Source organism: Haliotis cracherodii, unplaced genomic scaffold, assembly GCF_022045235.1.
Source record: "Haliotis cracherodii isolate W230 unplaced genomic scaffold, xgHalCrac1.p SCAF_16, whole genome shotgun sequence".
In the NCBI taxonomy this organism is placed as follows: Eukaryota; Metazoa; Mollusca; class Gastropoda; order Lepetellida; family Haliotidae; genus Haliotis; species Haliotis cracherodii.
This window is the reverse complement of record NW_027266271.1, coordinates 5,631,816-5,655,118: the sequence shown is the minus strand read 5'-3', so window position 1 is coordinate 5,655,118 and position 23,303 is coordinate 5,631,816. Positions and strand designations below refer to the sequence as shown.

The following is a 23,303-nucleotide window of genomic DNA, read 5'->3' as shown; positions in this document are numbered from 1 at the left end:
GACAAAATACAAAAAGATATACTTTGATAAGGAAATTTATTGATTCATTGAAATTATCATTTTTAAGGACAAGTTTACAAAAATCGACTTCAATCAAAACAGATATTCCTTTTGGGTACACATATTGATAAGTTTATTTCTTTGAAAAATCCCTTTTGGAGGGATATATTCAATATTTGGGGTAATTATTACAGAAAACATAAAGATAACAAACGAAGTATTGAAGAAGTTTTATCAGAGCCAATATGGTTCAATCAGCAATTTAAAAATAATTTCATTTTAAAACATTGGTTTTATAAGTGTATTCATAGTTTAAAAGATGTATGTAGCAACAACAGATTTTTAACATTTGAAGAATTATAAGACATATTTTGAATTAAAAGAAATTAACCTAACTACAACAGAGTAATGCTAAATACATGTATCCCTAAATCGTAGGGAAAAGCAATAAAAGGCAGATTTTGTGTCAGCGAATTTATACATAAATAACATTTCGAGCTCTTTGTTGATAAGAACAAAGAGCTCGAGAATATTTTATGATAAACTCATGGCTACATTTAACTTTCCTCTGATGTGTGATAAATGAGAAAATGAACTTAATGAAAGAATTTAGGGAATAATGTTTTCACATAATTGTAAAATGTGTACCAATGATGTTTAACTAATAGATTTCCAGAACAGATTCATAAATAGAGCTCTATATACCAAAAAGGAATTATTAAAAATTGATGATGATATATGCTCTTTTTGTGTCTATGAATCTGAAAACTTATATCATATTTCTGTAGAATGCGTTTTTGTAAATAAATTTAGGTTAGAAATTGAAGTGTAACTCGAAACTTACATATGATATTCATATTACCATTCTAGATATATAATTTTGCTACAACTAAAGCAACTACTTATTTCAACCATATAATTCTTTTTGCAAAAGAATACATTCACCAGTCAAAGCATTAAGAAAACTCCATATGCTTTCCTTTCTTCATAAAACGATTGATAGATGTATGTAAAATAGAAAAAATATCGCAATGAAAAGTAGTAGTTTTAATAAATTCGACAGACAATGGAAGGAATTATCAGCCTACCTAATATAAGTAATCAGTCAATCCAATATATGTACATACCCATAACTGATAATGTATTAAGATTCTGTGAACTGCTGCACTTTTATACCCCATATATAAATAATTTGCAGACCGCCGTCATATAACTGGAGTCTGGCGTTAAAGAACAAATAAAAATTATGGAAAAGGATCATGAAATAATATGTTTGAACTAGTATAGAATAGATGAAATAAATGTCAGAATATTGTTTTTTTTAATTTATTCATATAAATTAATAGTTATATGTCAATAAATTTCAATATTGATTATGAAATACATGTCAATCTAACAGTTTATATTTATATACAATCCTTACAATACCTTATTATCTCCGATTTGATAAATATTAGAAACTGTTCACAGATATCGATCATAATCTTAGATTTACAGTTTCATGTTGTTCAGTTTTTGTAGTTGTCCATCAGCATGAATGACCGGCAGTGGACACACTACTCCGACCTGAAGATGTTCCTCAAATCTGACGATATGTGTGCACCACTACAGATATACAAGTGTCAAATGTTCTTAAAGTGAAACACAACACTAGCCTCTGAGAAAATGGCATCGCAAATCAGTATCTCGTGTCCGCCATGTGTATTGATGACTGCCGTGCGACGTCGATACATGGAATGGATGCGGTCAAATGAGGTGTGGTCTCAAGATTTGATCAATGTACCGAGCTGCTGTGACACCATTCCCTCTCCCTGGGCCGATGTTCTGGAAGACCACAGGGCCGACCCTCTGTGCAAGACCAATTCAACCCCATACCATGATGCTCGGACCACCCCACGAGTCTTTCTCAACAACGCAAGCATCTGAATAACGTTCCCTATGGCGTCTCCAGACTCTCTCTCTCCCATCTGCTGTTGAGATACAGTAACGGCTCTCGACAGAGAAGAGGTCTCTTCTCCACTGTTGGTGCCGCCAATGCTGGTGCTGTATTGTCCACTGAAGACTGTCCCGGCGATGACATGGTGTCAGAATGGGTCCTCGGTGTGGCCTGTGACACTGGAGGTGTCTGCTCGTCAATCGTCGACCCCCGGTGTCCGCACTGATGTGCCGCTAGTGTGTACCTATGGTCTGTCGAGCAGTTTCCGCAGCAGTCACAATCTGTCAATCCTGACGTCGGGTGGTGACCCTTGGTCTTCCACTACGTGGTCGGTCATCTGTAGTGTTGGTTGTCTGGTACCGTTGCTGGAGCCTGTATATGGTCCTTGCGTGGACTTAAAATGCATTGGCTACTTCCCGAGCGGTTTGTCCAGCTTGCAATCGTGAAAGGGCCTTTGTCGCTAATTTCTTGTCAATCTTGGCATGTGGTAGCAATTCAGTAACGAATGAATGTTATCCGCTCTGTGTGGATTTTTATAGGGCAAGAAATGGGGGAACGCATGTGCATTTCATTTTGCGCGGAACTCACGTGCATCGGGTTACCCTGGCCGTTGCCGTGATGCGTTTGAGCGATCGGTTTTATTGTCATCTGCTTTGTTTTTTTATCATCAAATTTCATTTTTCAGGACAACGTAATGTTAAATTGTAGAAACTTTGACAAAAATTACCCAGATATTTAAATGACAACTTTTCATGCAATGTTACTTGGGGTGACGTTTCTTTTGCGGTTCAGTATATTATATCTCACACGCTAGACTTCAGCGTTCCCTAAACTATATTCATAATCAACCCAATGAGTCTAATCCGCTTCGGTTCTAAATGGGATATGAGGTCAATGAGAAGGAAATAGCCATGTCACCACCATGAACCTCCCCGTTGGGAGTAGCCACCAAGAAACCTCCAGGGGCCTACTGCTGGTCTCAGAATGTCATAACGCACACTTATATCAAATGTAGTATACAGTATTTCACGTGTAATATACAGTATGCCACATGCAGTAATATACAGTGAACCGCGAGCAGTGTGCGCTGGGCAGTAGCACACATTTCCTCCCCCTTTCCCTCAAGCAAACCCCTTCCTGGGGGAGTGACCAGGTCACAGGTCAGGCGTGCACTGGTCAGCTGTTTCACTGGTGGCAAGTGAGGGGTGCGGGAGGCCGGTATACATACACTTGGAGTTATGGACAGCAACTTGATGCTGTTGCCTTATAAGGCTAAGAGTAAGATCACCAGGACGACCGCTGCACGAGAGGCATGTGGGCTGTGGACGAGATACTACGTACTCGGGTACCCACTGTAGGTCTAGAGATACAAAATGTCCGATTGCAAATTCTTTTTTACCACAGCACTTGCAAAACGTATTTAGATACATGTATTCAACGATCTGGTCCTGCATACACTGAAGTTGACTTAAGCCATGTCTTTATTCAACCATATGAAAAGTCAGAAGGAATGGATGCATAGTCAGAAAGAAATGCGAACATTAGTAACTTGTAGTGTAACCATAGAGTTTTAGATAATTTTTGTCATTAAACTATATATCACATTACTAATCACGGGTCCGGGTGGTCCTGTGGGTACCCGGGCCCTACTCAGTACCCACACGACCCGGGTACCCGAGTTACCGTACCAGCCCTACTATGTAGCATAGCTGAATTACCTCTTATATGCATGTAGACCGGCGCAACTGGGCAGTTCAGATCTGGCAGCTGAACACGAAACAGCTTGTGAAGCGCCCATGCGCAATAAAACGTTGTGGACACGCAGACGTAGTTGTGTTGTATATTGAAGAAGTATCCCCTAGAACAACATACATTTTCTACGGCCGATACTTATACTAACATTTCTCCTTCATGACAAAGAGGTTCCTGAATTCATATTTATAAACCTGCTGAAGAGTTTGCTGCACCTGTCAAGACCATCTATGATGATGTTTCGTTATTTGGCAATGTCATGCAAATGCTGTAACATCTCGATTGGATAATTCTGACTGTATGTAGCGCAATATGATTTGAAACTTGTATATGTATTTTGTGATGCGTAGCATGCAATATATTTTGATTCAGTTGGTCTTTTGTAGCTGTCCTGGAAACTTAACTTGACAACATACTGATTTTGACGATATTCCATTTAACAGGCCTATAAATCATAATCAACAAAATCATTACAATATTTTAATAGGTTAATAAAGTACTCAGTACTTAATAGACCGTGCTATTTATATATGCTGTAGGTATTCTCAATAGTGACAAATGCAATCACAAATGCCTTTGTCTTTGGGTGTGTGTGTGTTTTTTTTTTAATAGTTACATTTGTCGTGCAAATTACCTATAATTACCTGGAAATGAAGACGCATTACTTTAATTGTAAAACGTATATAGTTCTCTTAAAAGTAGTCTTGAGTTTAAAAGAGTATATTAAATCATCAAGTGCCAATCACATATTGTGTTTCTTCCCAGACTATATTTTGTCTCTGCTTCACAGAGTTTTTTTTTTACTCTCAATCAATTTATTCATGACATCCATCTAGTCACGCATGTAACGAACTTTACCAGAACGACATCATATGTTACAACTTATTTTGGTTCAAATAGTTTGGTGTGACATTTAGACCCATCTTCTGGCTGCGATGGCTACTATTGCCTGGCGAAAACGACATCTTATTTATTTTTTTACCTTGTACTGAAATTCATTCAAATAAACTCACATGGTCACTTGCAAGCACAAATAATTGTGAAAAATTAAAACATGTTTACATTAGAAACTAGCCTCGACTCCAATACACTCGCCGTCTCTGATTGGGGGCGCAACTAAACCTATCGCCCGAGGGATTAGTGAGGTTTTGCCGAGGTGCCGTTTTAGCCTGCAACCAACGCCGAGGACCATACAATTATCGCCAAATGTGATTATTCCATCAACAAACGATTCTTATACTGCTTTCTAGTACCACTTAGTATTTTCATCTAAAGTAAAAAACTTCCTTTATTCAAAACAGAAGATGTATTCAAGATTCGAAAACATTGTGTTACCTCCGGTTTCTCCATACCTGTGATGCGCACCTAAAATCGGTGGGTGTAATACGTGTACTTCTTTGTTGACAAACTGTCAGTACATGGTTGCAACAGGCCCATACAAGAAAAAAACGTCTAAATTGTACATTTGTTCTTGGAATGTTTCCACAAAATGACACGACGAAACTACATCAGGCAGTCCATTACATGGACTCCAATATTTGATCTCACACACGTTCATTTCCGGTAATCAACTCGTGCCATTCCGGGACATTCGTGACCAACTCGTGCCATTCCGGGACAAATCGTCTTCAACGTTACCATTCGTCACCACTCGTCCCATTCCGTAACCTGCGGAGAAGACGAAAACATGGGGATTCCCCAGGTTTCGATTTCGGTAGACATTTTCTCCAGGCTGTCTACTACAGAGGCAACACGCCTTAATTTGGTGGTCAACAGGTTAACTGCACGGAAGTATGATCAGACACATAGAATATGGTGTAAAGTGAATGGTTATGATGCTAAGGCTAATCATTTTATGTTGTCTGCCCCATATCTTGATTATGTCGGCCCTTCAACTGGACGTGCCTTATTGTCCTGCTACTGGCAGTTCTAAGTGGAAAGAATACGACAGGCAGTGCCAGCAGGAATCCCAAACAAGGAGGTTCCACTGCCAGTACGATGCCAGTAGGAACACGATCTTCTCGGCATGTGCTGTCCCCTCGGAATGTGGATCAGGTGGGATAAAATAAAATACATTTCACAGGTGCCTGGGTATGTTATACCAGAGACCATATTATATGGTCTCTGGTTATACATGTCAATCTATTAATATCTGAAGACATTCCACTGGTATAAGGGTATATGGGGCCCTATATATGAGGGCTGTGACGAGCAACTCGGGTACTCGGGACGGGTAGTAGGACATTGTCACTTCAATGTGTTGGCTGTAGATGTCTTTGTACGTACCTGAGTATCAGGGGTATGTGGCATGATTCTAGAGATTGATATTGTATTGAGATTTTATATCCTCCGTTCTAACCTTGCAACTAAGAGCTCTTAATTTATACTAATGGAAAAAAGTGCTTTCATATAACACTCAACATGTTCAATGAAAATATATTGATTCTTAAATTAAATAATAGATCTTTCAAGATATATTCATGAAGACATCTTTTTTACTTTAATGTTAGATGAAATTTTGCACACTGATATTACTGGTCGTGATCTTATATGAGTTAAGAAATTGCATGGTGCTTGGTGTTCATTTTTTAGCTCCATGCTTTTCAGCTCAGTGCATACTGCATGAAATGGGGAGAAATTTTCTCAGAAACTACTGCCATGACATGAAGGAAAGTTTACATGCTTATATAACTGAGTTTGCAAATTGGTGCTGTAAATGATTTTTTTTTACAGAGTTATGGCCCATGCTCCATGCTTTTCAATTAAGTGCATAGTGTCGGCAATGGGGACAAGTTTTTTCAGTAACTACGTATAAACATAGTACCCCGAATATATCCTTATGTATGTCTATCATATAAATTACATGCAGAGTATCATAAACGTGACATGATACATTTACTATGAATATATGAGATGGACCTGGGTTCATCAGTCCAGACACAGACCTCTGCACGAGTACAGCTACATCTGCATGACAAATAAATGAATATATATACACACATACTGTGCAGACCAATCAAATCGCAGCAAAACTGCCACCAACAGATACATTATGTTATTGCAGAGTAACTTAAAACATTTCTAAAATATAACAGTAAAACCTTGATTCATTCATACATTATACATTCATACATAACACATTCACATATACCAAAATGCAACCTAGCCACAAGTTTCACTTTCTTACATTCATATTTCACACAATCATACATTATTTACCTTACATAAATAATATCACTTGTAATGCATACAGAAACACAACTACTTACCATGATCTATCCAATATTTACAACATGACAAAACAGCCAAATTATCGACAGCATAAACACTATATCCCTACAAATCCTAGGAATACGTACAAACTATAAAATATCAACAAAAGACTAACATCTCTAACAAATCTAAAAGTCCTGAATGAATCACAAGACAAGAGAGGGAGGCTGTGTCAGTACTGTATGTTGTAGGTACCCATGTCCCCATAGACAGACAGAGAGGGAGACTGTGTCAGTACTGTATGTTGTAGGTACCCATGTCCCCATAGACACACAGAGGGAGACTGTGTCAGTACTGTATGTTGTAGGCAACCATGTCCACATAGACACACAGAGATGGAGACTGTGTCAGTACTGTATGTTGTAGGTACCCATGTCCACATAGACACACAGAGATGGAGACTGTGTCAGTACTGTATGTTGTAGGTACCCATGTCATCATAGACACACAGAGATGGAGACTGTGTCAGTACTGTATGTTGTAGGCACCCATGTCATCATAGACACACAGAGGGAGACTGTGTCAGTACTGTATGTTGTAGGTACCCATGCCCACATAGACACGCATAGAGGGAGACTGTGTCAGTACTGTATGTTGTAGGTACCCATGTCCACATAGACACACAGAGATGGAGACTGTGTCAGTACTGTATGTTGTAGGTACCCATGTCCACATAGACACACAGAGAGAGACTGTGTCAGTACTGTATGTTGTAGGTACCCATGTCCACATAGACAAACAGAGAGAGACTGTGTCAGTACTGTATGTTTTAGTCACCCATGTCCCCATAGACACACAGAGATGGAGACTGTGTCAGTACTGTATGTTGTAGGCACCCATGTCATCATAGACACACAGAGGGAGACTGTGTCAGTACTGTATGTTGTAGGTACCCATGTCATCATAGACACACAGAGGGAGACTGTGTCAGTACTGTATGTTGTAGGTACCCATGCCCACGTAGACACACAGGGAGAGTGTGTCAGTACTGTATGTTGTAGGTACCCATGTCATCATAGACACACAGAGGGAGACTGTGTCAGTACTGTATGTTGTAGGTACCCATGCCCACATAGACACAGAGGGAGACTGTGTCAGTACTGTATGTTGTAGGTACCCATGCCCACATAGACACAGAGGGAGACTGTGTCAGTACTGTATGTTGTAGGTACCCATGCCCACATAGACATACAGAGGGAGACTGTGTCAGTACTGTATGTTGTAGGTACCCATGCCCACATAGACACGCATAGAGGGAGACTGTGTCAGTACTGTATGTTGTAGGTACCCATGTCCACATAGACACACAGAGAGGGAAACTGTGTCAGTACTGTATGTTGTAGGTACCCATGTCCCCATAGACACTCAGAGAGGGAGACTGTGTCAGTACTGTATGTTGTAGGCACCCATGACATCATAGACACACAGAGGGGGACTGTGTCAGTACTGTATGTTGTAGGCACCCATGACATCATAGACACACAGAGGGAGACTGTGTCAGTACTGTATGTTGTAGGCACCCATGTCCACATAGACACACAGAGAGGGAGACTGTGTCAGTACTGTATGTTGTAGGTACCCATGTCCCCATAGACACACAGAGGGAGACTGTGTCAGTACTGTATGTTGTAGGTACCCATGTCATCATAGACACACACAGGGAGACTGTGTCAGTACTGTATGTTGTAGGTACCCATGTCATCATAGACACACAGAGAGAGACTGTGTCAGTACTGTATGTTGTAGGTACCCATGTCCACATAGACACACACAGGGAGACTGTGTCAGTACTGTATGTTGTAGGTACCCATGTCATCATAGACACACAGAGAGAGACTGTGTCAGTACTGTATGTTGTAGGCAACCATGTCCACATAGACACACAGAGAGGGAGACTGTGTCAGTACTGTATGTTGTAGGCACCCATGTCCACATAGACACACAGGGAGACTGTATCAGTACTGTATGTTGTAGGTACCCATGGCATCATAGACACACAGAGATGGAGACTGTGTCAGTACTGTATGTTGTAGGCACCCATGTCCACATAGACACACAGGGAGACTGTATCAGTACTGTATGTTGTAGGTACCCATGTCATCATAGACACACAGAGATGGAGACTGTATCAGTACTGTATGTTGTAGGTACCCATGTCATCATAGACACACAGAGGGAGACTGTATCAGTACTGTATGTTGTAGGTACCCATGTCCCCATAGACACACAGGGAGACTGTATCAGTACTGTATGTTGTAGGCACCCATGTCCACACAGACACACAGAGATGGAGACTGTGTCAGTACTGTATGTTGTAGGTACCCATGTCATCATAGACACACACAGGGAGACTGTATCAGTACTGTATGTTGTAGGTACCCATGTCATCATAGACACACACAGGGAGACTGTATCAGTACTGTATGTTGTAGGTACCCATGTCCCCATAGACACACAGGGAGACTGTATCAGTACTGTATGTTGTAGGTACCCATGTCCCCATAGACACACAGAGGGGGACTGTGTCAGTACTGTATGTTGTAGGCACCCATGTCCACATAGACACACAGGGAGAGTGTGTCAGTATTGTATGTTGTAGGCACCCATGTCCACATGGACACACAGGGAGAGTGTGTCAGTATTGTATGTTGTAGGTACCCATGTCCACATAGACACACAGGGAGAGTGTGTCAGTATTGTATGTTGTAGGTACCCATGTCCACATAGACACACAGAGATGGAGACTGTGTCAGTACTGTATGTTGTAGGCACCCATGTCCCCATAGACACAGAGGGAGACTGTGTCAGTACTGTATGTTGTAGGCACCCATGTCCACATAGACACACAGGGAGAGTGTGTCAGTATTGTATGTTGTAGGTACCCATGTCCACACAGAGGGAGAGTCTGTCACTACAATGCAGTACTGTATGTTGTAGGCACCCTTGCCCACAAAAACACATAGATAGAGACTGTGTTAGTATTGTATGTTGTAGGTACCCATGCCCACATAGACACAAAGAGGAATACTGTGTCATGTGCCTCATGCTCAGATGACTTCTATCAGCAACATGGCAAGATGTCCTTTGAGTACTCTCAGCCCAACTGTGACTACAAGAAAAACACATGTGGTGAAGGGAAGTTTGTGTGTAAGGCCTCATCTACCCAGCAGGACTACAAGTGTTCATGTGACCATAAGAAGGGCTATGTGCCAAACAAGTCTACTGATTGCGATTGTTTCATGTTTGACAGCATCTGTTACTGCCAATATGAGCCCTGTGCAGATGGACAACATCTTGCTGACAGTAAGTACAACATATTCCAACCATGTCTATAAATGAACACTATTGTACAAGACATGTACCAGATAGGTTGTCTCAGGAACATGTGCAACTGGTATTCTCTCCTTCAAAGTAAAGTGCCAGAAGAACATTTATCATAATTTTGGCCTATGGGTGTACATATGGATGTGAGAAATGTCACCTGTAGAAGGATGCAGGTGTTGAATGACAAACTGGTTGTTGTATGTGATGGACCAAGTGCACTAATCTTCTATATGGATGTGTTTTATATTCAGCTCTGATAACAGAGTTGAAGTTTGAAATGAAAAACATAAAAAGGTCAATTGTAAGAATTGTGCTATGAATTTCTTTTCCAAAGACAAAATATGTTAATAAAAGTAATTTTACGGGACACTTAGTTACATAGAGATGAACCTGAATTTTGGCATGATATCAACTAGATTTCATTTTGAAGAAATCAGTGAATTGAATGAAGCATAGTATGAACAAGCTTTTGTGTACTCAAAGGGAGTCAGGTCTCAAGCTGATTTTAGCAGTTTACATCATGAGGGCTTCACACTGTGTACACCTGTGAGGTGAACAAACCAGAGAAATCTGTCAGTCAAGCAACTGCACTTCCACTATATATTATCCCTCTATGAGCTTATCAGCTGGTTACTCATACAAAATAGGATACGTTTTTTTGTTTTTGGTTAATAACAGATTAATTCTTTTGAAAAGTAAGAATGACAATGGATGCTTGAATGTGCTGACTATATATCCACTAGCCACCCAGGAGCTTTGTACAACTACTGTTTGTGAAGTATAGATACAGCAGTCGAAGCACCTCAATTGTTCATGCATGTTAGACTCAGGTGATATACAATGTTACACTGCTTTTCCTGTATCTGAAATGCCAATTGCAGCTTCCCCTTTCCCATCTGCTCCGTGTGTGTTCCAGATTACAGTTGTGTGGCTATTGGTGCTACAAGCACTACAAGGTAAGGCAAGACCCCATGCTCACCGGGTTCCTACATGCAGGAAACACCCAGAAACATAATCTAATTGGATTTACAACACTGTTTCTACTAAATGTTTCTAAACATACAATGTCTCTCTGTTGGTTTTGAAACCTGCCTTCGGGAGGGTTGTCTCTGGAAAAGTGATGTCAATTTGTTGTTAAACCTGTTTTCAGACCCTGAACCCCTTAAAACCTGTAAAATATAAACCAGTGTGAACCTCATCAGCATTCTCTACCAGTTATTTTTGATGTCATTGAAAGCTTGTCATCATTTTTGTAACCATGGTATATGTCATGTATCAAGTTGTTTAAGGACTATCCCCCTGCACTCTGCATGTAAAAACTGACATCAGTATCACTGTTTATTGCAGGAAACCCATCACAGAATCTACATCAGCAGGTGTGTATGTACTTATGGAAGCACTGTTAGCTGTAGTAAGTATCAAATCTACTGGTCCCCCATGAAGATTTGGGGCCAGGAGAGAGCCCCTGGCAAGATTAAGGTTAATAGAATTTTTAGATAAATATTTTTTAAATTATCACAAAAGATCCAAATTGTGATTTTTTGTGAGTCAGACACTGTGAAGATTGTGAAGTAATCCTGGTTCTCTCCCAGCAGCTCCTGGTGCCCGTGATTCCTCGCTGATACTTGGCATTGTGCTGCCAATCCTCATTATAGTTGCTGTGATTGGTAAGTGGCAGAAACTGAAGCTGAAGCAGAAATTAGGAACCAGTATGAAGGAATGGTTGTGTGTCTTTGTGAAAGTTTTATTTCTGTATTATGTAAATCTTTATATTAGCTTCATGTTGTGACCATTATTTCATGAAAGAAGCTTATCTACTTACAAGAGAAGGGGTAGGCTTTCCTGAAGACAAAGTATGTTATTAGCTCACTTTGCTACCCTCAATTATCACCAGCACCCATGCCATGACAAACCAGGACATTGTTCCTATTTCAGCCACTGGCTGTTGCATATGGAGGAGAAAGAGACTACAATTGGGTAAATATGGGTCATGTAAGTTGTTTGAATTAAATCCATAGATACAGTTGACCTATGAAATATTCATGAACTTAAGTTCTTAAAACATTTGGAACACTCATGTCAGTGTTATATGGCAAAACTTTTCAAACTGTTCATGTTTCAGTGGGTAAATGTTGTATGAGAGGAAAGGACATATCATCAACCCAAAGTCCTTGGGGTAAGTATTCTGAATTCAATCAATAGATACTTTGAGCTATGAAATATTCATCCAGTTGAATGTGTGGACATTATTCATTGTTCTCCATTCAGAACTGTCAGCTTAGGTTCATTTTTTACATTCAGATGTCATATAGGATGCTCCTGTGGTGGAGTTGTGAGATGTTAATAAGAGTGAGGTCTTGAATGTGAGTGAAACATCAGATTGAGATTTATCAGTCTTTTTCAGTAATCATTATGAATGTACCAAAATTACTTCTGAATCGTACTTAGTAAAAAGCAAGATCTTTTCACTTACTATGAAGATGATAGACCGGCAAACATGCTACTTTCAAATTTGACGTCACTGAATAGATAATACATGGATTTACATTGTTCATTAGAGGACTTATTAAGCCTTGTCTGTTACATGCAAAAGGATGTTTATATGCTGCAAGTGGCATGTTTGCTTTTGAAACTGTTAGCTTCTTTAAAAACTCAGAGATATCATGTCAAGGATTTCTTCTTTGTGGCCAAGTGGAATTGTTTGCAGACATCATGTATCATGTATCGTTCCAGTATAAAGGTTTATGTATTGTGAGTAAAGTATCATGACATGTCAGTAAAGTTGGAGGAACAGAAGTCAGAGCTTGGTCCCTGGAATTGACTTATAGCATGAGTTGACCTTAGTTTTGAATGTTGCAGGTGATTATACAGGGGTTGGTACAGTAGACAGTTCTGATGGGATGTCCCTACCAGAAACACGTGAACAGCCAACTGCACCTCCAGGTTTGTGACTGTGTTTGTTGAAATACATATCCATGACTCTACTTAACCTGAAACCACTCTACTCTACTCATTGAAACCATATAACTGACTGGTAAGAGATTAGTGAGAGTCTGCAACTTCAAAAGTCTCTGGTTCCTGGTGGCAGCATGGAAACCTTTTTATTTTAAACACTGGAGTAATATTCTATATACTCTGATCACTTCAATCCTTGCAGATTTGTATTAAAGTGACAGGTATCACCATGCATCAATGAGTATAAAACTACGTACTTGCAACTGTTTGAGTAGGATTGTGCTGGAGATTGCTGAAAACCTGTGTTCATACTTAAATGTTCTGGGCAGTGTGAATTAAATAGAGTTACCATCTGTGTTGGATGATAAAGGATGTTATTTCAAGTTATGTTTAACCATTGTGAAAACACAGGGTCCAGTGTTTGTCACTGTCCAAAATATGTCAGTGGTCCAAAAGACTGCGTGTTGAATCATCTACTGGCCCTGTTGGGTCTCCAGTAGACACAATGGACCTGAGAAAAAATAGTTTTAAGAGGTATTACTTCTTTGTACAATTAGAAACCAATGAAGGAGCTAACCTCTGTACTACACAGGCTGGCTCAGGTTGCTGGTTTTGCTTAGAATGTAGAGTCCTTAAATTACTTTGTCCCTAAAATAACATTTATAGCATTTATTTAATTTTACTAAGCCTAGACTGATCTTGATGCTAGACTCAGATCAGTGGACCAGTAATATAGTTGAACACTGAGGGTAAATTTTGTTTAAAATTGTTACTTTGGAAACTTTTTTACAAGAAAGTTATTTATAATTGCCACAGACAATAATAAGGCTGACGTATTTTGAGTCTTTCACCCAGACGCCAGCTAGGCTAGGTGGTAAATAATTGTGCATATGACTTTGAAAGGTTAGAACTATCAACAGCACATATACAGATGTTTCATACATAGCAATGTATATAGAATAAGACAACACTATTAAATATGTTTCATATTGCATAACCTATTTTATATCCTGCAATGTAAATATGGTGAATGAAAATGTTTTTTCAAAGATATAATTATACCTGAAAGATAAATATTTCAACAACTTTTCACATAATGAGGCAGCTCAGGTATCATTCAATATGTTGTTATTGTTTTGTCTTTTTTCTTTATAATATGTTTTCTGTACTGTGCATTTCACCATCATATGCAGGTGAAAAACATTGGAGAAAATCGAAAGATAAGAAAAACAATCCCTCAGTACATGTATTTAGACATTTAGATTTGTGGATGGTCGGTCATGCCAGTGGTGGAACCAGTTATATATCAGAAATGTAACATGTCATGGTGTTCTCAGGTCCCAAACACCAGGACTAATTCTTAAATTAAAGCTGAAACGTCTTACATTTGCCATTTGCACTTTGACCATGCTCTTAATTCCTTTAAAAAATGCATAATCGTCCTTGTACACTTCTTTCCTTTGTAATTGTAAGCCTGGCTGTAAGTGCTCAACTTTGGCTTGTATATTTCTCTTTAAGATAAAGTCATATTTGGTTCCATTTAGTGTTAGTTTATTAGTCCTCAGTGTTACTACTTATAGAGGTGAGCTACAGTGCTGTGACTTTATTTTTATATTGATCTGTGGGCTTCTCAAATAGATATATTGGAGAAAAGTCACCATTTATGTGCTCTTGCATCTATCATTTCTGATGTCAGACATCTGAACGAATGTCTCCCCTGATTGTTAGGGGCGTGGTCCACTCTGGCCACACTAGGAACCCATCCTTTTGACATAAACTTGTGACTCAAGATAATTATCTTAATGTAGTTGTTTTTAGATACAGAAGTTGTGTACTTGCACCAAACTGTTAGCATGGTATGCATTAAAGATTGATTTTGGTATATGGTTTTGGATGCGCTCCCAAAGTGCAAAAGATAGTTATATTGTTTTCTTGTAATAGATTACCAACAATTCCCATTATAAAACAAGTCACTGGCCCTGAATATTTGAAATCATGATAATTTAGAGCATTATTCACTCAGTGATTGTAAGAACCTTCATCAATACAGTCACCTGGTATATTCCAGGCAGATGTCCTGGTCACTGTCAAGGTGAATGTTTAGACTTGAATCGGATATGGATATTATATGTTTGACTACATATACTTGCAAATTCTCTGGCATATTTCACTATGTATTATTGATTATACATATAAACTCCTGGTTGGAGTTACCATTTAGAAATATTTTCATTGACGTCTCTCAAAGATCACTAGAGGTCATGTAGAACATCATCAAGGTGAATGACAGAGTTATCTTTCTTTTAGCTGAAAACAATCATGCTGATGAAGGTCAGACTGAGAGAGGTCGTTCAGTTGAAGGTCAACCAGAGAGAGGCCAATCAGATGACAGTCATCCAATCATTCCTGAGCAAGGTAAACAGTTTGAATCAGCAGTAATGATTAAATGGGGATGCATTAAAGTTGGAATGTGTGACAATACAAAATTGCCCTCTTTTCTCTAGCTTATATATGTCAACCAAGCTAGCCAAACTTTCATTTTTGAAGCCCACTTGCTAGCTATGATTTTCATACCTACGGAGGATTACCTATAAAAAATGATGTGAGACTACTACCTATCATCCTGCTAGACAAACTGGTGAATTCATGTTGGCAAAACGTAATACACAGGCTTACGTAGTGCAATGTTCCCCTGCCTGTTTATCCCCCTTGAGTTGAGTTGTAGCTGGCTGGTTGTTGGGGTAGCTGGGATATAGCAATCAGCATGTCTGTCCGTCTGACCTCCTTCCCTTTTCCGTTGCCAGATCAGAACTCCAAAACTGTTGAATATTTCTTGATGAGACTTGCTAGTGGTGAAGTTGTGCCTTTTGATATTTGTGCCTAAGGGATATTGAAAAATACTGAACATTATATTTTCTTCACTGAACTGAAAGTATCCAGGAGCAAAGAACCAAAGTGGGCTATAAGTAGCCAAATTCCATTTCCGAATAGCACCAGACAGCGGGATATGTCATCTCTTGTTCATAACATTGGAGACAGATAGAGCCAGACTCTTAGGTCTCTTCTGCACTGTTGCAGGCATATCTGTTCCCTTACCCGCAGATATGGAATTGTCCTCAAACTCTGTTGTGGTGCTACGGTCCTCTTTAGTGTAGTGATTGGTATAACGTGGTCTCATGTTAAAGACATCATAAACTCAATAAAAACAGAGTGTAGGACTGTGTACGGACTATGTGTGTGAGGGGACATTGCAAGGGAGGTAACTTGTGGTCAGGTTAACATAGATATATTTCCCCTTTGTGAGGATTGCGTTTTTATAACTTAAATGGAACTACTATAATTGCAACATCTTGTTTACATTACAAGGTCATTATCATAATACATCACGCACACTAGATCAAATATGCTTCACAGTTATAAATTCTGTGGGATATTCCCTCTTCTGTGATATCATCCACTGTCAATTTAGGCAAAGCAAAATTACTGAAATTGAAATTAAGTACTTCGCAAATCTTGCCATTTTTCTTTTATACGTTCCGCCATATTGAATAGTGTTGACCACGTATGCCGGTTATAAGACACCTATCAGATAACATACATTTCAAACCCGATACATGCACATCACTGAATTCCTCATACACTTTAGAATCAAATGACAAATGCTCTTTGTCAACAATGCAAATTATCCAGATGAAATCAAGCGAAATATATTAGGTGTGGGAATGAACACTGTGCTTGGAAAACTGGTGTTAATGTGAACAAAGCAAAGTTCAGAGTTTACACTGTGCAGCATTTTCTCCTATTTGGGAGATCCATTCGTCTATTTGTTGCACACATTGGCTCCTGAGTTTGAGACTATTTGTGGGAAGAGTATCGAAGTAAGAATTATGGAATTACAAATATATACATATTACAATGATCTGGTAAATTCAACTGAAATCGTGAAAGTTTCCGTCCTGTGTGACCTCATGACCGACGCAAAATCACACACAACAATGACGGCAGTTATCTGCATTTCTGACTAGATTCTAATTCCCTTTGTTGCATAAAACATAAAACAGTACGCCGATTGTCTGTTTGTTTCTGATTACTTAGAACACACATTTATGTATGATCCCTCAATCAACGAAAATCCTCCTCTGAAAATCTTGGGTACTGTTATCAGTGAACAAGCCATTTTGTAAAAGTCGGTCACCGTTAGTGATTTTATAAGAAAGTAAACATTGTTGTACATATTTGGTAATTTCTTTGAGGTAAAAATTATGAACTCGGCATCCAGCGGGTTCTTTGGTCTTATCTAGTTTGCATTTTGTGTAGGGTCACATAATTTTTGAGTACTGAGCAGTACATCGGATGAGGTCACTCATGACCATCGTGTTCTGAATTAATGTGACACTGCAATCATTTAGAATAGACAAAATGCATCGATAGGGTGTGTAAGAAACAGATTACTGCTTCGCTTGTGAAAAATGTTTCGAAACAACTCGTAAGATAAATGGTATCCGACAACACTCGTGTAGTAATCTCTATATATCACATTATAAATATACATGATATTATGATGAATTGCTGGCTGTTGCATCCCCCAACACAGTCTCAGTCTGTGTTTACTGATGTGTGAACAAGCAGCTGGGTGGCCCATCTTATCCTCAACAGTTACTTGGACTATATCAAGGACTGGATGACTTGAGACTTTCTCAAACTAAACTGTGATCAGACACAATCACAGATAGCTTGTTTCTTTGTTGTTTAACGCTGGACTCAGAGCAATATTCCAGCTATATGGTGGTGGTCTGGAAATAATCGAGTCTGGATGGGACAATCCACTGATTGACATTATGAACCATGATCTACGCAATTGGGATACAATGACATGCATCGGTGAAGTTAGTGAGCCTGACCACCCGATCCTGTTCGTTGCCTAAACAAGTATGAGTTGCTGAACACTTCCAACCAGGATCTTCAAGTAGGCTGAACTACTGATGATCTGTTTCCAGACAACCAGAAGCATGCTCATACACCCTCTTGGTTAGGGGTTGCATTATCAAGGCCAGCAATAAGTGAGGCTTGTAATCTGGGGGTAGCATTTGACTCCCACATCACCCTCACCATCACTATAGATGTTTGTCAATGTAATAAGTTTGATGCTTTATACAATTATTTCTTCAGGTAAGCCACAGAGCACTGTGGCCCAAACCCATGCAAGCCCATGTTGATGAGGGTAATCAGTTGATGTTATGTTATCATGTGATTAGTGCCAGTATTTTAATGACAGAAAAGAGTGAGGTAGAAAGAGCCAGTTGTACAATATCACCACAGGTGTTGATATTAGTGACTATAGCTTGAAGGTCAAGTTATTGCAGGAGGGATGATTGTGAATGGAATATTTGCTTTGTGTTGGCAATGTCATGAAAATGACCTCACTTATGTTATGTTTTCTCTCTGAGGTACCTTGAGATCCCTTACACGTTGCCTATTCCTCCTTTCAGAGTCCTCATCAGACAGAAGTAGACAAGAACTAGCAATAGGTACATCTACAGGAGAGTCAGTGTTGAAAGCTGCTGAAATGACAGGTAATTATAAACTGTTGAGTTACTGACGCCTGAAGGGGCCAACTTTAGTTTCAAACTGTGAATATTAATGTAAGAAGTATGCAGCCCATGTGAATGGGGATGCTTTGAGATTTATGTCAGACATTGAGACTTCGATCAGCCGTGTCAAAGGTCAAGGTAATCATAAATTATAGCCTGTAAAATGTTTGTTTACTGCTTAACTCGAGAAGCCTTTACTCCAGGTAACAGAAGTCCATCCTGAAGTAAGTGCAGCATTCTTATTGAGATAGCAAGGGGAACGTGACTTTCACACTGCACATGACATACTTCAAAAAAAGGAAAGGGACGTTATAAGAAGGCTGTACCAAACACTTTTATTGTCCACCACAGAATGCAACTTTAACCTGAGTCCAAAGCCAGAGTCAAGTAAACTTCTGTTTGAGTAAACTCAGCTCATAACATCTACAACATCCAGAGAAAAGGATGCATTCAGCCAAGTTAGGCCTAGTAGACTCGAACATTTTGGCACGGACTGCTTCTAGCCTGAACTCATCTTCCCGAGGCAAGGGAGTTAACTGACTATACAATACCCGGGGTATGAGTTGTACCAGGATCACTCAGTGTACATGGGGTTTAGTGCATCCCACTTTAGGTTTTATAAAGGAATAAGGAATTTATTATGCCTCTCAGAAATCCGTGTGCAGCCTGACTCGCTCATAGCCGGTAATAAGGCATTTATTCCCCCGCTGAGAAATTATTACCCTCCAAGGCGGGATACACAGTGTTTTATCAACATCACATGGACCAATCAGATCTCATCTATCTGACATGGAGGTATGATAAGCCCAGTTTCAACCCTTGCTGCACTAGGGTGGAATTATGGAGTTATAATATGGCTGGCAAACAAGTCTATGCATAGTCAAATCAAAATCGACATCCGGTTCACGAAAAGGCAGGTGTTAAGTTTGAAAAGAAGCATTTTTGCGTATGAAAATGACTTTATGATAATATTTTCTTTTCCAAAATTACTGGTCATTTTGATTGATATTTCTGGATGAAGTTTGTAAGATCTTTGTCAGCAAGACAGTTATGTTTTCAAGTTCCAAAATTGCTGCCATGCCTAACTAACTATCTGAAATAAGGTATCTTTTTTGGCAATCTTCTGTTCATTAGGTTACTTTCTCCATGTTGTAAAATGACATATAGGATTCACAAAATCGTGTTGTGTCCTGCATTAACAACACTGTATGATCCTTATGGTTAGCTATCCATCCCACTTTGTTAAGCGCATGACAGAAATCTTGTGTTATCAGAGGTATAAATACGTGTGTGTGTTTTTATAAAACTTCACCTCAAACAGAACAGTGGCAAAATCATGTGATCCAATATATGACACTAGAGATACATATTTTGAATTGGCGGTACTTGTTTGTATAAACATTTCCCATTGGATACATAGTTATAGAAAAACTACCCATTGGTTACATATTTGTGTACAAAGAGTAAAAATGTTCAATATTTGCAGTTTCACAGAACCTGATGAAGGAAAAAATGAAAGAATTATCTGATGCTAAGTCTCAACCTAGAGGTAAGATTGACAATATTTTGGGCTTATTTGATTTTTAGCACACCTGACTGAGTCAAGTGCACTTATGTCATTGCCTGCCTGTCTGATATCATTTCATCCTTTCATTTAGAAAGTAACTGGACCAAAGAAGCTAAGCTTCACATTCTTGTTCCTTCGGATGATGACTGAATTTGTTCAAGAGGTTTCAATCCAATTTTAAAATGGTAACCATGGCAGCAATATTGAAACAGTGATAAAAAGCCATTTTTAAACCACCAAATGCAATGAAATATGGTGTATGTGTAGTTTTAAAGTGGATAATAGCATATATATTTCATTTGTGTAATATTGTGTATTTTCAGCTTGATACAACCTACATATTTACCACACCCCTGAATTCTCTCAAATGGTATTTTTAGCTCTTTACATTCTATTATTCCAATGATGAAACTGTATTTTGTTCACATATCTTGTGATTTTGTTAAAAGTATGTTAAAAATCAAAGTTCACAAAAAAGTATGAATTTTTCCCCTCAAGAACGTCAAGCCTTAGGAAGCACAAACAATGCATGGATGTGTATTGCTATGAGCAGATTCAAGTTTGTTCAAGGCATCATGATGAGCATTCAACTTAACTGTCCTTGAAAATGTTGCAAAAATATTCTTTGCTTCCTTTGCTCAGAATGTATTGCACCAAAGTTCTAATATTATGTTAACATAGACAATGTTGCAAATCTTTTTTCATCAATTATGATGAGCATACATGTTGGTCACCATTATAAGGTTGAAGCTTCATCAAATCAACAAATAAATATTGTGTTAGTTTTTCATGTATTGAAATACGTTTTGCCAGGGCTATGCTAAAAAATGTTCCCATTCGGACATTTTGAGACATCTCCTGAGACCAACAGTGGGTACCCGGATAGGGTCGGGTAATAGGGGGTTGGGTACCCAGGTAGTAAATTTGGACTTGTCCCAGCCCTATTTTCCAGGCATGGTTTTCTGTTGTGATTTTATTGAATGGATCTCGGCCAGTGCAAGACCCAGCCCATTTATCCACTCTACCCAAAAATGCCTCATTGCCCTTTCCTTTGGGACAAGGTAGCAATTCAGACATCCCTCCTGAGCTTCAGCTTATATTTACATCTATGTATTCAAGTGGTACTAGTGGTTCTTCTGTGTATATCCTCACATTACAGGGGAGGTTGCACATTAGAAATCTGGTTGGTCCATTTTGTGTTGCATCACTAAACATGCAGAACCTGTATCCAGGTCCACTGTTCCCCCCTGAACGTCTGGGTAAACATATGTTTTCTCAGTTCTCTGGGTGTGCAAGTACCCTGTGACAAAGTCAGTGTCTTCATTCTCATATTGCCAACCACTTGCCTCAACATTACCAGGAAAGGCTTGGCATACTCAAAGCAATGGGGGCGTGGTCTACTTGCTGTTGTTACACTCATTCTACACTATCTAAACTCATCTGGACTGTGACCTTCCCTTCAATATCAATAGCATTTACTCCCAGGTTGTGGAATGGTTTCTTTGACTCGGAGGCAATTTACATTACAGAGAATGTCTTCTGAATTTCACTGGTATCTCATGATGCCAATTCTTCCAACTCCCCGTCTCAAGTGGTTCCTCAAATGTCCCTCATTTACCCCCAGAAGTTTAAGTTGTGTACTCTTTCATTTCTAAGTCCACAGACAAACTTGTCTCAAAGCGCAGTTTAAATGATTTTGCCCCAAACCACAATGCACTGATAATTTTTGTAGCGGATTCTTACAAAAAATTGCATATCGGTTTTACGATTTATACCTCAATGAACCGAAAGAAATACATAGTCCATGCTTATAATTAAATTCAACACTGTATAAAATGTTATACCTACAAAAGTTTAACCAAAAACAGTTGTATATATCAAAACAGACAAAAACGATGAGATTGATAAACATTCCAGGAAGATGATCGTTTAATTTATGCACATAACTTGACACGCCTACACAGTCGGTAGCCAATCAATGGAGAGTAGGAACAAAACAATGTTCATAGAACCTGTTAATCAAGGCAACAGGCGAGAAGAACAGCAACAGTCAGACTCTAACGAACCGGATGAAATATGTCCGGGAGAAGGTGGCTGTTTCAAATAACATTGTCAGTTACCGCCAGATTCAAACATCAGTTCCCTGAAAACGTGAAAACACAGTTGGAAAAATCCTAGTTAGAAAAAAACCCCGAAGACATGAAAGTTTTGGAACTGAGGCGAACGGGGAAAAAACTGGCGAGCAAGCTTGCACGTTTGCTGTTTCATTCCTTCTCGGCCCTTGGTTTCAAAGGGTAGTTTGGACAATGAATGTCGCTAAATGTCCTGTGCATGATACACATGAGCAGAAAGGGAATTCCCCCGACTGTATTATTGGCCGCGACATTCAGCAGTAATAAAAGTAGTGTACCTTTGGTAGGTGTGGCGCAATAACACGTGACCAATTCAGCTGATTAGAATGCAGGAAGTTTAATGAACACATCGAAAATTTAATTATTGTAAGATGAAGCTAACACAGATGTCAAATATGCTGCAATCTTCGTGTAACATACATATCCTATATTCTAAAACAGAAAAGAAGCTTCTTATTATCTCTATTAATATATCAGTGTCTGGTTAAAATGAAAATTAAAGAGTTTTTTACAAAATGTAAGTGAAAAATGTAGTGCAGTGAAACACACAAATCTAAAAACAATCACATGCATATTTGGCAAGGAACATTTTGTTGTTGTTGGTAACTTCCATATTATGCTGATCTAATACAAACAATTGGTAACACTAACATCAAAATTGTGTCTGTTATTACACAAAATTTCATCTGTACTTACACAGTCAAAAAGGTCAATAGAACAAGTTTGTTCTTTCAAAGAATAAACCTATCATCTTTAATTTCAAAACATCCACA

At 38.9% G+C, this 23,303-nt stretch overlaps 1 protein-coding gene across 4 annotated transcripts in view; it reads left to right on the top strand.

Moving 5' to 3' along the window:
- The first annotated feature begins 5,147 nt into the window (after nucleotides 1–5,147).
- LOC139463748 (uncharacterized) overlaps nucleotides 5,148–23,303 on the top strand; it is a 28,072-nt gene continuing 9,916 nt past the window's right edge. The window contains exons 1-11 of one of the 4 annotated variants that reach the window (XM_071245014.1): nucleotides 5,148–5,743; nucleotides 9,956–10,264; nucleotides 11,202–11,241; nucleotides 11,633–11,661; nucleotides 11,881–11,952; nucleotides 12,221–12,262; nucleotides 12,408–12,461; nucleotides 13,145–13,228; nucleotides 15,548–15,655; nucleotides 18,730–18,813; nucleotides 20,318–20,380. In XM_071245014.1, coding sequence (XP_071101115.1) covers nucleotides 5,515–5,743; nucleotides 9,956–10,264; nucleotides 11,202–11,241; nucleotides 11,633–11,661; nucleotides 11,881–11,952; nucleotides 12,221–12,262; nucleotides 12,408–12,461; nucleotides 13,145–13,228; nucleotides 15,548–15,655; nucleotides 18,730–18,813; nucleotides 20,318–20,380 — 1,114 coding nt within the window. In that variant the 5' untranslated portion in view covers nucleotides 5,148–5,514. Of the gene's footprint in view, nucleotides 5,744–9,955; nucleotides 10,265–11,201; nucleotides 11,242–11,632; nucleotides 11,662–11,877; nucleotides 11,953–12,220; nucleotides 12,278–12,407; nucleotides 12,462–13,144; nucleotides 13,229–15,547; nucleotides 15,656–18,729; nucleotides 18,814–20,317; nucleotides 20,381–23,303 lie in introns of all 4 variants that reach the window. The other 3 variants (XM_071245013.1, XM_071245010.1, XM_071245011.1) reach the window with 3 other exon arrangements.